At 47.5% G+C, this 16,353-nt stretch overlaps 2 protein-coding genes across 6 annotated transcripts in view; one reads left to right on the forward strand and one right to left on the reverse strand.

Moving 5' to 3' along the window:
- The window catches only part of ASCC2 (activating signal cointegrator 1 complex subunit 2), a 42,893-nt gene extending 33,221 nt beyond the window's left edge, over positions 1-9,672 (forward strand). For all 5 annotated transcript variants that reach the window (XM_077307244.1, XM_077307248.1, XM_077307245.1 and 2 more), the window contains 4 exons: positions 2,351-2,575; positions 3,918-4,017; positions 7,889-7,965; positions 9,341-9,672. In XM_077307244.1, coding sequence (XP_077163359.1) covers positions 2,351-2,575; positions 3,918-4,017; positions 7,889-7,965; positions 9,341-9,512 — 574 coding nt within the window. In that variant the 3' untranslated portion in view covers positions 9,513-9,672. The remainder of the gene's footprint in view (positions 1-2,350; positions 2,576-3,917; positions 4,018-7,888; positions 7,966-9,340) is intronic.
- Positions 9,673-12,235: 2,563 nt separating this feature from the next.
- UQCR10 (ubiquinol-cytochrome c reductase, complex III subunit X) lies at positions 12,236-16,315 on the reverse strand. Its single transcript, XM_077307953.1, has 2 exons — positions 16,088-16,315; positions 12,236-12,501 (listed from the first exon to the last, which is right to left on the reverse strand). Exons 1-2 carry the CDS (start codon positions 16,226-16,228, stop codon positions 12,454-12,456), a joined length of 189 nt encoding a protein of 62 aa, XP_077164068.1. The 5' UTR covers positions 16,229-16,315; the 3' UTR covers positions 12,236-12,453.
- Between the last annotated feature and the right edge of the window lie 38 nt (positions 16,316-16,353).

Here is a 16,353-nt window from a genome sequence, read left to right on the forward strand (position 1 = left end):
TGTGCAGGCATCTGTGGTCCCAGGGCTTCGCTGGGAGTAGAATGGGGAACTTTCTGGAGCCATCCAGCGCCCCTTGTGGTAGCCACTCAGCGCTGCAGTTTGAAATGTTTGTGAAGATGGTCACGTCTCCTCTGGGCACCTGGTGACTCTCCTTCCATTGGTCTTCCTTGTCCAAGCAGAATTATAAACATGCCCAGGTCAGACTTTAGTTCTGCAAGGTGTCAGGTAGCATTGATCTTACCTGAAAAGCAGCTTAAAGTGCTTAAAATAAATACATTACAAATGCCCACTTCTTGTTTATGCGGAGTCTCGGTTCCTTTCCTGCTGGTTTCCCCCGAGGCCCTGACTTTAGGGATTCTTGCTTCCCACACCCTCTGCATCTCAAGACTTCCTGTGGCTTCATATAGTGACATGCAGAATGAATTGTTCCCTGTCAGAATGTACGTGATTAAGGGGAGGAGGAGGAGGCTGTGTTTTGTACTGTTCTCCTCAAGGATGTAGCAAAGCTAGAGAAGGACCAGAAAAGAGCCAACTGGTAGAGCCAAGGGTTTCCCTGCAGGAAGTGAAAGTATCACGCAGGCTTGTTGGTTCAAAAAACAGGCAAGGTGTTGTTTTTTTTCCATTAAATATATATCAATTGAATGAAGTTCTGATACCATTTGGAACTACACTTTGCAGCATTTCACTCCCTTCCCCCAAAGCAGAACCAGGAGGCATTCAGTCAAATTGATTGGCAGTACATTCAAGCTTCAAGACTGACATTTTTAACGCGTAGGATTCATTTCCACTAGAGGTACTGATGGCCTAGAGACTTAAAATAGCTTTAAAAAGTCTTAGACTCCCGGAGCAGAGACCTGTGGAAGATGAGAGCTTCCCCTTGAGTCAGGCTTTCTCTCCTCTTTCTTTTCACTCATTAGGCTGCCACCATTTCCTTTCTCAATTAGTCCTTTCTTTCCTTGGCAGGAGGATCCAGTGATCCATTTAGCAACTTGGGGAAGCAGTTTGGGGGTTTGGGGAAGGTGCTTGGGCTAACGAGCTAAGGGGAAAGAGAAGTCAAGACAGGCAAGGGAAAAAAGATTATAAGCCTTCAAACAATCGAATAAGTAAGATCGAATGTCCAAGAATAACAATCGAATGTCCAAGAATATTTAGATATGTTCTAACCTTCATGGTCCATAGGTGAGGTTCAGCTTTGTTGCAGAACTGTAATCTGCCAGTTTGGTGTAGTGGTTAGGAGTGCGGACTCCTAATCTGGCATGCCAGGTTCGATTCTGCGCTCCCCCACATGCAACCAGCTGGGTGACCTTGGGCTCACCACGGTGCTGATAAAACTGTTGTGACCGGGCAGTGATATCAGCACTCTCTCAGCCTCACCCCCACCCCACAGAGTGTCTGTTGTGGGGAGAGGAATAGGAAGGTGACTGTAAGCCGCTTTGAGCCTCCTTCGGGTAGGGGAAAGCGGCATATAAGAACCAACTCTTCTAATCGGCAGACGGGCCATTGTCAATTCTATGAGTTGAGGAAAAGGGGGGAGAGGAAAGTTGATCCAGTCAATTGCTTGAAGGTGGTAAGGGAGATAAGAAACAGGTTAAGGCAGGACAAGCAGGCACCCAGTCCTTTTATGTACATTGTGGTTGATGGTTCCTGGTCCCTTGCAGCTTCATCACGTTTCATGTTATTTTTTGCCTGCCTAGTAGTATGCAGTTGTGCAGGAATTTGTGGCTGCAAACCACAAGCAGCTTACTTAGCTATCTTTCTGGAATGCAAATCTTTTTGACGGGCTATTGCAAAAGCATGTCTGTAAGCCCACATGGCATCCAGTGGAAGATAATATAGATGGCAAAGGCAGGAGAAGGCCTTGCAAAAGAACAGATCATCTGTGGGTGTGGTTCATGTGTCTAGTCGCTAATGAATTCCAGCAAACAGAGAGAACAGATCATAAAGCCAATGAAATGGTATCCGTGCCACTGATAACCACTTCTTTCATGGGACAAAGTGACCAACTCTGCCTGCTGAATCGATTTTATAGGGCAGGATTCTCCACTCGCCCCACCTGAAAAATGACATGTGCTCTTTTATTGATAGATGCAAATGGGTCGCCGTATTGGTCTGAAGTAGCACAATAAAATCAGAGTCCAGTGGCATCCTTAAGACTAACAAAGATTTATTCAGGGCGTGAGCTTTCGAGTCAAGGAACGCAGAGTGAATAAATCTTTGTTGGTCTTAAAGCGGCTACTGGACTCTGATTTTAATGTGCTCCTTTATGTTTACTTTTAAAGATCAGGTACAGTAGGTGAGACCAAATGGAACTATCTTTGTTGTTGTTGTTGTTGTTGCTGTCGACTTACAGGAGTGACAGAACCACAACCAAAGGTTTACTGAATGACAAGAGCATCGTGGCCGAACAGAGGGAGCGCTACAGTCAGTACTCTGTGATAGTGGAGGAGGTTCCAGAACAGAGCGGAGAGGGCCTTTTCTGCCAGGATGATTATGAGGATGAGTACGATGATACCTATGATGGCAACCAGGTGGGAGCAAACGATGCCGACTCGGACGATGAGCTGATCAGTAGGAGGTGAGTTTGGAGCTCCTTGTGGATTGGCCGATGTCGGGGGTGGCTAACCTGTGGATCTCCAGATGTCCATGGACCACAATTATGATGAGTCCCTGCCAGCATGGAATTGTAGTCCATGGACATCTGGAGAGCCATAGTTTGGCCACACCTGGCCCGCGTCATAGATGGAACATGTTTTTGTGCTTATAGTTAAGAGCAGATTGAGATTTGAAAATCCTTGCCGGGGGAGAAGTGGTTCAATCTAAGGGTTGTTGCCTGATCAGAAGAGGTTCAGTCTAAGCACTGAATAAAAGAGCAACATACAGACAGTCATCAGCAAAAAGACTGTAGATATCATAACAAATAAAATCATGTCCGTACTTCTGATGACGTGCCAGCCTTCTGATTGGAGCTGGTGTGCCATGGGGAAGCACCAGGTGGCCTCTGATTGGCCCTCAGTGGGAGGGACCTCCCCCACTGAAAGCCAGTCAGAGGCTCTTCCCTGCCCCCCTCCGCCACAACCAGTGAACCTCCTTGCCGCCACCGCAGGCAGCATACGCCAACCTCCACTGCGGCAGCCCACCATTCCCGCTGGCCTCCCTGCCCTCCCCCATGGGTCCACGAGCCTGGCAGCCTCCCCCACAGTGGGATTGACCAACTAGGAAGTCATATGTGGCTATTTGACATGTGGCTTTTGTGAGCACTGCTCCCGCTCCAAATTCCCCCAAGTGAGCTTGTTGCCGACAGGTGATTCCCACCTTGAAACATCCACCACCAGGCCCCATGCTACAGACAGAAGGAAAGGATCCAGAAACTCATGCGGGTGCAGCCATGGTCATAGTTGTATCTTACGTGTATAAGTTTGGTTGGGTGGTGCACAGAGCATACCGCAGTCATGTGGCTGTTCTAGTTTTATGGACATTGCAGATGAGGCTCTCGGCAAGCCACAGGGTGAGTAGCGCTGGGTCAGGGGTTTGGACTAGAATGGGAGAAGCAGGCTCAGAAGCGGGTCTTTTTGTTGTGTATCTACTGGTGAAGAGCATGAGTAGCACCTGGCACAGAAATGCTTCCTGCTTCCATTAAAAGCTGAGCATAAGGCAACGAGCCCGTCACGTGCGCTTCCCTTTTCTTACTAGTTCCCACAAGGCAGATAAAATTGGGTTTACCTCCAAACGTGAGGGTATTTATAGATGAGGTGAGCACATGCCAATCTCTCCCAGTGAGAACAAAAATTGAAGATGTTCCTTGTTGGTGTGATGCACATCCTCAGGCAGGGCTAAACTTTGTGGGGATCGTCACTGTGGATTGTTCACCTCGAAATTCTCGCTGTATTCTCTCAATCTACCCCACCCCTTCCCTGTAGGCCTTTTACCATCCCTCAGGTCCTGAGGTCAAAAGAGCAGGAAGAGGAGGAAGAGGAAGAGGAAGAAGAGGCAGAAACAAATGCAAAGGAGGCTGCCAAGGTGATTTGATTGGCGAGGGGGTGGGAAAAGGTCATGGGGTAAGCACTTGCATATTGCAGTTTCTGATGTGACGAGGCAGCGTCTTTTCCTGTTCTGCTCTGAACACAGAGGATGAACCACGGTATGAGGAAGCTTTGCACTGGGGTATCCTCATTTCGCAGTACTGCTGGTTTGGCATGGAGATTGGCAGAGGGTCGCCCCCGGGGAGCTGTTTTCTGTTATTTCCTTCTCCTCCTGGATCTAGCCTTAGCAGAAGGCATCCATAGTCCCCTCCCTTTTTCCATGCAGCCCCAGCAGCCTCTTTGGCCATTACAACCAAGTCTGTGCCCTCATTACCTAGAGCAGGGGTAGTCAAACTGCGGCCCTCCAGATGTCCATGGACTACAATTCCCAGAAGCCCCTGCCAGCATTTGGGAATTGTAGTCCATGGACATCTGGAGGGCCGCAGTTTGACTACCCCTGACCTAGAGTGATATATGGGTTCGTTGGACTGCATCATCCTGGATCCTTGGAATCCTCTGCCTTCACCCTCACTAGATGGCTGGCTAGGACCCGTTGGGGCAACAGGCAGTGAGGCTTTGCCAGGCATGGAGGGCACTTTGTGTGCCATGCCAGGCATCTTCTCACAATGACTAGTTTCAACGTCACTGTGCTTCTGAGACATGCTTCCTCCCAAGGCCCACTCTCTGATCACTAATTTGACCGGCTTCTCAAGAGAAGGTTTTCTTTTATGGAACAAGGCCTCTGGAATCATGAAGGCTAGAAATGTTCCACTATTTGGGTGATAAGATCAAGACGGGTAACTGTGTTAGTCTGTAGTGGTAGAGTGGTTTCTCAGTGGAACAGGCTTCCTCGGGAGGTGGTGGGTTCTCCATCTGTTGAAATTTTTAAGCAGAGGCTGGAGAGCCATCTGATGGAGAGGCTGATTCTGTGAAGGTTCAAGGGGTGGCAGGTTACAGTGGATGAGTGATAGGGTTGGGAGTGTCCTGCATAGTACGGGGGGGTTGGACTAGATGACCCAGGAGGCCCCTTCCAACTCTATGATTTTATGATTCTAAATTCCGTCTAAATATCCGGAAGAAGTTCCTGACAGAGTGGTTTCTCAGTGGAACAAGCTTCCTCGGGAGGTGGTGGGTTCTCCATCTTTGGAAATTTTTAAGCAGAGGCTGGATAGCCATCTGACAGAGAGGCTGATTCTGTGAAGGCTCAAGGGGGTGGCAGGTTACAGTGGATGAGGGTTGTGAGTGTCCTGCATTGTACAGGGGTTTGGACTAGATGACCCACCAGATCTCTTCCAACTCTGTTATTCTATGATTCTATGAGAAGAGCATGAGTCCAATTGTACCTTAAAGACTTTACAATATTTGTGGCAGGGTCTGAGCTTTCATCAGATCTGAAGAATTGAGCAGAAACTCACGAAAACTCACAACCTACCACCAGTTGTGTTAGTCTTTAAGATTTAAGAGGCTACTGGACTCTTGTTCTTTTCTTACAGTATCCAGGTGAGAGGCAGCAGGTATGGAAATCTGCCGCCTGCATCTGTCCTCTCCAACTTCTTTTTGTAGCCCAACACAGGTGTGTCACTAAGCTCAAAATTCCAAAATGAGAACAAAAGCCGTGCAGTACCTTTTATTAAGACTAACAGCAACGACACAAAACAGGATGCCAGTTATTTGAGTGCACAAGAAATCTTCCTCAGGCTGAATGTGACAAAAGTAAAAAATCAAAAAGGAGGCGGGGGAGAGAACTACATCCCACGCCGTGGTTTTGAAGGACTTCTCTCATTGACATTCGTAATGCTGAATATTAGAGCATGTAGATATAAATAGGTGTCCTTGGTCTATGGCTGCATTCAGATTCCTTTGCCAGAGAGAGGAAGACAACAAGAGGTCTTTTCTGTATTGGAATGGCGAGGATCAATTGAGTTCCTTGGATCTGCCTGAAACCAGGGGGAAATACACAGATATCTTATGAGGTTGAAAGTAAAGGAACTCCTTGATAACCATTGTTGGAACACTCAGCCAGTGCTGCTTCTTTGCAATGAAGAAATGTTCATGTCTGCATGCAATAGGAGCCAGGGATCCGTGGCCAGTGGGGCTGCTCTGCATGAAGGCTGTTTATTTGTCATATGGCACGTGTAGTAGCCGGGAGATCCAAGGACTGTGTGGCAGCCAGGCAAGGGGCATTTGGGGGGTGGTTGGTCATTTCCTGCCTCCGCATCATGACCCCTAGTGTTCCTTGGAGGAACCCAAACCCTTGAAGGAGTCCGGTCCAAATACTAACCAGGGTGCCAGCCCTGATTAGCTTTTGAGATTTGATGGGTTGGTGTAGTGCTTAGGAGTGCGGACTTCTAATCTGGTGAGCCGGGTTCCGCGCCAACTGGGTGACCTTGGGCTTGCCACAGCACTGAGAAAGCTGTTGTGACCGAGCAGTAATCTCAGGGCTCTCCCAGCCTCACCTCCCTCACAGGGTGTCTGTTGTAGGGAGAGGAAAGGGAAGGCAATTGTAAGCTGCTTTGAGGCTCCTTCAGGTAGAGAAAAGCGGCATATAAGAACCAACTCTTCTTCTTCATCGGGCTCGCTTGGGCTAATTAGGGGTGCCTTATTTTAAAGTTTGTCATAGCAGTCCTGAATCTAGCAGTGCGTTCCTTAAAGATACTTTAATAAATGTGCATACAAAAGCACAAGCAACATGCTATTAACTGCCTTCTACTGCTGTATGCACACGGAAAGTACTTTCCATTTATCACAGGAAATTGCTGTGAATGTGAGTCCCCCTCCTGTTCATTTATATTCCGATAATGTGCGAACTCCCCCCCCCCCAAAAAAAAACTGCAGCACAACTTTATTTTTCTCCCTGTCTGACTTTGATTGTAGTAGTTAATTTGCTCATAATAATAACCTTCCAAGCTTTTCAAAAACCATTTATCTATTCTTGGCTTCTTGTCGGTTCCCAAACGTTTTGCTCAGTTAGGAAATTATCCACCAGCGTCCTTCCTAGCAGGTTGGTTGAAGAGAAGAAATATTGTATTGGGACAGGGTTGGGGGTGGGTGGGGGGGAAGAGAGCACTGAAATATAGCCCTGGGCTAATCTTGGCTGAGGGCACGGTTTACCTGGTATGTTGAACATCTCTGGGTCATTTGCAGCTCACAGTGCTGGAAAAAAACTCTTACGAAAATGTTTGGGGAGCAGCTGTGTGGCACACTATGATGAAACCGGGATAGATAGCCGTTGTTTTTTTAGTGTGATTGCGAAAATATAGGAAGTTCCCTAGAGCCTCTTGTGGCGCTGAGTGGTAAGGCAGCAGACATGCAGTCTGAAAGTTCTGCCCATGAGGCTGGAAGTTCAATCCCAGCAGCCGGCTCAAGGTCGACTCAGCCTTCCATCCTTCCGAGGTCGGTAAAATGAGTACCCAGCTTGCTGGGGGGTAAACGGTAATGACTGGGGAAGGCACTGGCAAACCAGCCCGTATTGAGTCTGCCATGAAAACGCTAGAGGGCGTCACCCCAAGGGTCAGACATGACTCGGTGCTTGCACAGGGGAGACCTTTACTTTTACCTTTTTATAGGAAGTTCCCACATGCCAGTACAAAAGAGCAAGCATATCAAGCTCTATGTTTGAGTGCAGACAAACCATACGGTCAAACTGGTCATTTTGGTTAGTTAGAATGCTGTCTAGGTGCAATAATACATTCTGATACATCCTCAGACTTTTGGGGGCCAGTCTGAACATGCTGTTTTCTATTTTCCTCTCACAAACTGTATCACCTCTAGAATTCATGAGCAGGACCACTTTTTTGAAAGCTCCCCTCTCCCCGCCCCGCCCCCGCCAAAACCTCAAGAAATGAAATGTTCTTTCTATTCCACGGCAGGACCACTTTGTGCAGGACCCAGCAGTGCTGCGAGAGAGAGCCGAAGCCAGGCGGATGACCTTCCTCGCAAGGAAAGGGTGAGACATGCCCCTGCTCTGTGGGGTGAACAGCACCACTTCCTGTTGGCGGTGGTTCCACGGAACCTGGTTCTTTGAGAAATAAAGGCCATCGTTGGCTAGTCCCCTTTTTGCCACTTCACTCTGATCTTGCACATCATGGCACTTGGCAGAGTGTTGTCACTCTAGCCCAGGGGTAGTCAAACTGCGGCCCTCCAGATGTCCATGGACTACAATTCCCAGGAGCCCCCTGCCAGCGAACGCTGGCAGGGGGCTCCTGGGAATTGTAGTCCATGGACATCTGGAGGGCCGCAGTTTGACTACCCCTGCTCTAGCCCCATAAAGCCCAGATGTGTATATATCTTCTTTTTAAAACTAGAGCTATATTGGCTACCTTCCATTCCTTTAGCAAGGCCAGGTTTATGTATTTATTTATCATTAGATTTCTATCCTGCCACTTCTCCAAGGACTCATGGCGGGTCACAAAATAAAACCACAAAACCCTATATAATAACAATACCCCCTAACTGGTAAAAACATATCTCTAATCCCCCTGGCAGCCACCCTTGGGTGGGGCGCACAGATATTACTGCAGGGACCTGATCCCTTGGAGGGGTCCAGTCGATCTCCAACCCTGGCATCACCCCAATAACCAGCTATGTATTTTGGTTGGAAGACTGAGCAGTAATATCAGGGCTCTCTCAGCCTCACCTTCCTCACAAGGTCTCTGTTGTGGGGAGAGGAAAGGGAAGGCGATTGGAAGCCGCTTTGAGACTCCTTCAGGGAGAGCTGTCCTGATTGAGAAGTAATCTCAGGGCTCTCTCAGCCTCCCCTCCCTCACAGGGTGTCTGTTGTGAGAAGAGGAAGGGAAGGCGAACATAAGCCGCTTTGAGACTTCTTCAGGTAGAGAAAAGCGGCATATAAGAACCAACTCTTCTTCTTCTAAAATGTCTTCCCTGAAAAGAGGCATTGGTGCGGGCATTTCGGCAACATAACTTCTGCAGAGAACATTCCTTTGCAGAACATTCTTTCCACTTTTTCTGAAATGTCTTTCTCTCCACCTTCAGTAATCTTTTTGTCAGCTTTGTTACTTAAGGTGCCTATCTCCTCCTTCTGTGGTTGAATTGTTCATCTGAGGATTCTCTCTCTCAGTGAGAAAGGGGGCTATAAATAAGATAAACAAATAGAGGTACTTTTGTTGGCTACTCCAGCATCCTTAACAATATTCTTGCTCACTGCCTTACTCTCCCCGTGATTTTGTTTTGCTTACTGTTAGAGACACGTGAATCGGCCTACATCTCTCTTATAATAAAAAGAGGACTAGAAACATGGGTTGATTCTTCCAGCTGCCCAGTGCACAACTTGTGACAATGATTTTACTTTCTGTCTGCTGCAGGCATAAGCCAGATAACTCAACAGCTATCGTCGGTGGTGCCAAAGGACACGGCCAGAGTCGAGAGACAGTCCAGGAGCGGAGGAAGAAAGAAGCCAGCAAGGGGACCAGGGCTAACCATAACCGGCGAGCCATGGCTGACAGAAAGCGTAATAAAGGCATGATCCCATCCTGAAGGGGGCCATTCACCTTACAACGGACATCGTGGAAGGCATCATACTCCCAAATGCAGCACTTTCCCCTTTTTGAAAGGGTTCTTGCATAACAGCCTGACTCTGGTTTACTGCCCAATGTATGTAACACATTTGATCTCATTACATGGGAGAACTGCAACAGCTGTGTGTTGAGATATTTATAGTGATGGCACAAACTACTTTTATTCCCACTCAAAGAACCTTGCTGTTCTTTCGGCTGCCCTATAAATTCTCTCTTGGTACTCATAATGGAAGCGCCTTGCTCCATCAGGCCAATTTGCATTCAGGCCAGCATTATTTCCAGCAGTCGGAAGCTGGGTGCCTCCAGGGAGCCACAGAAGCAGGGCCTGAGGGCAGCGTCCGACTCCTCTTCTGCCTTCAGCCCGTTATTCAGAGGTTTGCTGCTTCTGGACATGAGGGGTTCTGTTTGGCCGTCATAGCTGTGTTGATAGATTAATGGAGGACGGCCCTCTGGTCTAAGCTAATGGCTATTATCCAGTTTTGTAAGAGTGGATTGCTACAAGTTCGTCAGGTGTGTGCATTGCCCCGCCTTTGTCTTAGCCCTGGAGGGAGTACTTGTCAATTTATTAGGGTGACTGCTGAGATCCAGCATTACTAGGGATTAAAATGTCCATCAGGATCAAAGTAGATGAGATATCGTAACACCCATGGCCTGTTTAGAGTCTTTTATTGTTAAGCTGTAGGGGCCTCTGGTTTGGGCTACAGGGGAAGAAGAGGCTTAACTCCCCCCCCCCCCATCCCCTTGGTTGGCACCCGTCACAAACCTTGCAGTGTTTTGTCTACTGTGACTGTTACCAAATTTATAAGCCTGTTATCCTGCTCTGCTCATCATCATCTTATTTTGCCAGACCAGGTGCATAAGGCTTTCCTTATGTTTCCGTAACTGCTTGGGCATTAGTTGTTCATTTCTAGATCTGATGGCCTTTTTGAGATGCAGTCCATAGGTATCCACAATGTCCGTGCTTTTGTCCCCCCCTCCCCAATTGTCTACTGTAACCTCCCACCCCCCTTGAGCCTTCACAGAATCAGCCTCTCCGTCAGTGGCCATTTTGGGAAGGGGGGGGGGGTCAACATGTCTATATATGGTCATATCACCCAATAAACTTTTAATTTTACACACACACACACACACACATATAAAAAATTAACTCCCACCCATTAGAGAAACCCAGGGTTTCACAAAACCCTGATTGAGAAAGCCCGGCTTATATAATGTATTAAGACTCTGGTTCTATCCGTAAGTCCTTCACTGAATCTTATTTTTAAAAAATCTGACAACTGGATTTCTTCATCAGTGAACCCTGCCTAATATAATCTCCAAGGTAGAGCATAATGTCAGATGTTGAGCCAGTTCAGTGATGTATACCAGCTCCACAGGGAGACGTTAACTGACGTTTGAGCACTGACTCAATGGCCTTCTCAGCGAGAGGGTGGAACTCAGCCAAGGGGAAGGGACACGGCAAATCTAGCCGAGGAGGTAAACCCCTACATAATGGCTTTAGGTTGTCAGTATTCATTAAGCAGAAAATGTGCTAAAACCAAGTGCTTCCGTAATGAGCAGATGGCAGAAAATAACAAAGTATCTGGGGAAGAATATTACTTGTGTTCCTGACCATATTATCGACTTGATTTCTGTGTTGTTTGCATATTACAAATCAAACACAGATTAAGGATTTAGTTTTCATCTTATCTGCTTGTGTATCCAGAAACCATTTCAGGGTGTCATTTGATTACACAGCAACTTTATGGCTATAAGGAAAGTCTGTCAAATATTACTGTATGAAGATCCCGAAGGACAAGTCAGCAGGACCAACAAAGGTCACAGTAACAGAACTCCCCTGCTTTGAAAAGTTCTTAGATCCTGCCAACAGCAACCAGAAGCAGACGTACAGAACAAATAAACCAATGTGCATAATTTAACACTTTGCACCATATTGTCAAGTCTGTCAGTAGGACAAACAAAGCATCTCTGTATGCTGGCCCAAAGTGTTTGAGAAGCCCCTCAACTGACCAGGAAAGGACTCTTTTGAACTATATTCTACATTCTAGTAGCATTCCTGCATTTTAATCTGCAAGAACTTTTTCTCCCCTCCCTCCCCACCATTCCAGCCACATTATGAATAACTCCCTCGAACAAAGTGTTAAAATCTTGTTAGATATAGCAGAAATATTTGACTAAGCAATTGGTTCATGACAAAACCCCCACCCCAAAACAAGAACAAAATTCATGTAATAAAGCTTGCAGAGTGTTGTAGATTTGTATGGTCTAATAAAAGGTGTTACGTGAATTTTGTTCTTGTTCCTCAATGTGCCAACTTTCTACCCCCCCCCCTCCGATCCCCAAGCAGTGTATCAGTACTCTCATTCCCACCTAAAGTAAGTGGTGGCAATATAGTTTGTAAAAACCATGTTTAAGAATGCAAGCAAAGGATGGGAAGCCCTGCCTCAACTCCCTTCCTGTACTGCCACCAAGCTGGAATAAGAAACTGAATGCAAAGGCAGTGCTTAGCTCCCCTCCCCTTTGTGCTCAATTACTTAGAAATTAGATAATACTCCAACTTAATACATGAACAGAGGGAGACTGATTCCCTTGCCATGTCTAGTCTGGCCCATAATGTCACCCCAAAAGAGGAGTCACCCCAAAAGAGGAGCTACACAGAAAAGAGTCATAGAAGGTCAGAAGTACAAGATGTACACATCTGAGAACATATTTTATTAGGCTACATTTCAGCACAACAGCCCCAAGTCCAGATAGCTTTGTCACTCTTGGGAGGTGCACTCTGCCAGCTGCTCAGAAGGCCCTTGTCCAGCCATGTGTGTCTATCTGAGACAATCAGGAAGATGGGTTTTGTACTGAAGGGATCACCGAAGGTCCCACAGGGAGTCCAGCTTCTCCATGCTTTATTTTTCATCAGTCTCGTATTTATGCTTGATGTGCTTCCACAGCTTCTGCAGAGCAAAGAGACAACAATATTCTCTAAGGAGCCGCAGGGATGTCTGCTTCTGAGCAGGATATTACAGCCTGGCAGTGACCACCCGTTAGCGCTCCTGGGATTCCTAAAAAAAATTGAGTTGGTGGTGCAAGGAACAGTAATATAGCTAAAAATCCAATAAGGATTGTTTCAAGCAAAAGATTAATAGGGTCTACTGTTTTGTAAGCAACTGTCCCTTTACAGCTAATAGGGACATTCAACTAATATTTGTGGTTGTGAACTGATCACCTGGCTCTTCCTGAACTCGAGCCCCTTCTCAGAATCACCGCAATGTCTTTCACTGCCCTGAACAGTGCAGTCTGGGGCAAGGAAAACCACCCACAGATATTTACACAAAGGATACATAGATTGCAAAATACTCAGAAGCAGGAATCATAAGAGTCGGAATGGGCCATATGGGCCATCTGCATCTAGTTCAGCTGCTGCTTAAAGACCACCAGTGAGGGGGAGCTCACCATCAACAACTTAAGGAGCTGAACGACTGTTAATTTTTTCCCCCTAACCTGGGGGTTGGGACCCCTTTGGGAGTCGAATGACCCTTTCACAGGGGTTGTGGCAGGGTGAGCAGCTTGGCGGGAGGGGAGGGGTGACGCCACCGTTGCTGCTCCTTATGAAGGTACCCGCCAATTTATATACAATTTATATACCATCATGAACAATGGATCTTCACGCCATTGGTCAGTTTTGCTTTAATTTCTGTGAAAGAACACTTGCATAATTTTATGGTTGGGGGGTCACCACAACATGAGGAACTGTATTAAAGGGTCGTGGCATTAGGAAGGTTGAGAACCACTGATCTAGGTGATATTACACATAATTTGAACCCATTACTGTGGGCTCTATCCTCTGCTGCTGACAGGAACTGCTCCCTGCCCTCCTCCATGTGACAGCCTTTCAAATACTTAAAGGCAGCAATCATGTCCCCTCTCAACCTCCTCTTCTCCAGGCTGAACGCTCAGACGTCCCTCAGCCTTTCCTCGCAGGACTTGGTCCTCAAGCCCCAGTTCATCCTCAGCACCCTCTTTATTTTGTCCACATCCTAAAGAGGGCAACATTCTTACCAACAGACTATTGTCAGAACTATGGGTACAGACCACTTGCTACTCTTACTCACAGGTGACCACGACATGGGCTGTGTGCCCAAAGACTTTTTCTGCATGGCTGACCTCACAATTTACTAGCACATCACAAAACATAATAAAACCCCTAGAACAGAAGGGAACAGTACACTGTTACTGCATTACTCGGAAGCATTCAAAAGTCCACACTCCCTTCAGACTCTTGAAAGCTTGCAACCGGAAACTCTTCTTGGTCTCCAAGGTGCCGCTGCACTCAAATGAAGCTGTTCTACTGCAGACTGCACAGCTACCCTCTTAAATTATTAAAACACTGTGGCAAAGCCCAGGATCACAGACAGTTCCTGAGTATAAGAAAGGACTAGCACAAGAATGTGCTAGATCTTAACAGCTTCAGGGACTATGTTGCAGCTGATTTATTTATTTATTGGATTTTTATACCGCCCTTCCATAGGGCTCAGGGAGGTTTACACACAACATCATACGGGGATACATGGAACAAATCAATATACAACATAGTCAACAACAACCATAACAATCCAACAGTATATATGAACTTTTATCTGTCATATAACCATCATTCCCCCCCAAAAAAGAAAAGAATCCCAGCAGCTGCAGTTAAGAAAACTGTTAATTCTAGTTTTCGAGCCACAACAGTACCTTAGAACAAAAGAAAGCTGTTATCATCAAGAATAGCACATCGCCACAGTGGCATATAGTGATCTGAAAATATACTGGAGATCAAATAAGATTTGGCAAGGTAAATCAGAAGAACTGACACCATGGCTTTTAAAGCAGAACATGGCAGACAATTAGGAGGTACATGAATACAACAGGTGGAGTTATTGGTCTACCGCCTTGATGATACTGAGATTGGGGGAACAATCTTACAATGGCTGGCCTCCTTTCTTAGGGATCGACACAGGAGGTTGCTGTGGGGGGAGGAGTTATATGACCCCTTTGTGCTCTCATGTGGAGTGCCACAAGGGGTGATACTTTCCTCTACACTCTTTAACATGTATATGCACCAGCTGGACCAGGGCTTTGGGCTGGGATGTCACCCAGGTCTATCTCCTGATGGCCGGCTAGACTTCACCTCAGAAACATTTGCCAGTTGTTTGGAAGCAGTGGCTGGATGGCTCAGGCAAAATCATCTGAAACTCAACCCCTCCAAGATGGCGGTTCTGTGTCTGGGTAGAAAAGGACAGGATTTGGAAGCGCAGCTCCCCTGCCTGGACGGCATGCAACTTACACCTGCACCAGTGGCCAGGAATTTGGTGTGATCTTTGACACCTCCCTGTCTATGGAGGCTCAGATCATCTGCTAAGCACAGCTACTAGTGCCATACCTGTCCATGGAACACAAGGCCACAGTGATCCATGCAATGGTCACTTCCAGACTAAACTTCTGTAACTCACTCTACATGGGTCTACCCTTGTCTCCGATCTGGAAATTGCAACTGGTACAGAATGCGGCTGCAAGGGTCCTCACTAGGTCACTAACAGCTGCATTGGTTGCCGGTTAGTTTCCGGATCAAGTTCAAGGTTCTGGTTTTAACCTTTAAAGGTATATGCGGCCTACCTATCTATGGGACTACTTATTGCCTTATCCCCCCCCCCCGTAAGGCTCTTTGCTTTGTAGGTATGAATTTGCTGTTGTCCCTGGCCCCCAGGAAGTATGCCTGGCTTCGAACAGAGCCAGGGCCATTTCAGCCCTGGCCCCGACCTGGTGGAAAGAACTCCCAGAAGAGCTAAGGGTCCTAATGAAGCTCTGTGGGTTCCTCAGAGCATGTAAGATGGAGCTCTTCTGCCAAGCATTTGGTTGAGGCGGAACGTAGACCAGGGTAGTACGATTGGGTCCCTCCCTCTCTTTTTGTGATCTGGACCCCCTTAGGCTAACATTGCCTGGGTCAGCTAATGACACGATGACTGTGACCCACTTTTGGAGGGGCATCTGGGGGTACCTGGCAAATTGTACTTATGTTGAAATTTAAAAAATATATATTACAATATTATTTTTTCCATTCTATGCGTTCTATGAAACTTTTTGTTACTCCATATAGATCAAAATTTTAATCAAGAATACCCCCCCCCCGGTCAATGGTGTCCCTCCTTACCAATGTTAAAATCTGGTCACCTTAACCCTTGCCCTTATGCCCCTTTCTTTCCAGGAAGTACTCAAAGAAAGGGAAAGAGGACACGAGCGAAAGAGAAATCCGGCTAAGGCGGCTTCAATGCCTGGAGATTGGGGGAAAGGCAGAGTGGGTGGCTAACCTCAGCGGGGCACAGGGCCCTCCGAAGCAGCCACCTGAGTGGTCGGTGCAGGCCGGGGATGCTCTGGGGCTTGATTCTGGAGCCTCGCCCTGTGCAGCCCCGCTCCTGGGGGAAGCCACTAGCCAGGCAAGCGCTTGACCTTCAGCCAGCCCCGACCACCCGCCTGCCAGCCCCTGGCTCGGGCCTGCCTTACCCCTTGGTTCAGGTGTTCGTATAAAGCGTTGGCGCCCTGGTCGAACGCCCGCTCGAAGAACAGCACGCCCACGACGATCGTCAGGGCGAAGGTGGAGGTGCGGCGAAAAAGCAAATTGTACACCTGAGTGCCCAGCGCCATTTTGAGCCTCTCTCCCTCGATAGCGCATGCGCAACGACTTCCCCGCCTCTTTCGCCCCTCGGGGACGCCCCGCGCGGGTTGACGGGTAGGCTCGCGCGGAATTGTGGGCTTTGGAGTCGAGCGGC

This window comes from Paroedura picta, chromosome 13 (assembly GCF_049243985.1).
Source record: "Paroedura picta isolate Pp20150507F chromosome 13, Ppicta_v3.0, whole genome shotgun sequence".
NCBI classification, from domain to species: Eukaryota; Metazoa; Chordata; class Lepidosauria; order Squamata; family Gekkonidae; genus Paroedura; species Paroedura picta.

Bases quoted from the DNA above. Each gene is read 5' to 3' on its own strand.
- UQCR10 (XM_077307953.1), bottom strand. From the start codon at position 16,228: ATGGCGCTGGGCACTCAGGTGTACAATTTGCTTTTTCGCCGCACCTCC. The intron at 12,502-16,087 runs GTAAGGCAGGCC...TTTGCTCTGCAG, and splicing joins ACGAACACCTGAACCAAGGG to AAGCTGTGGAAGCACATCAA.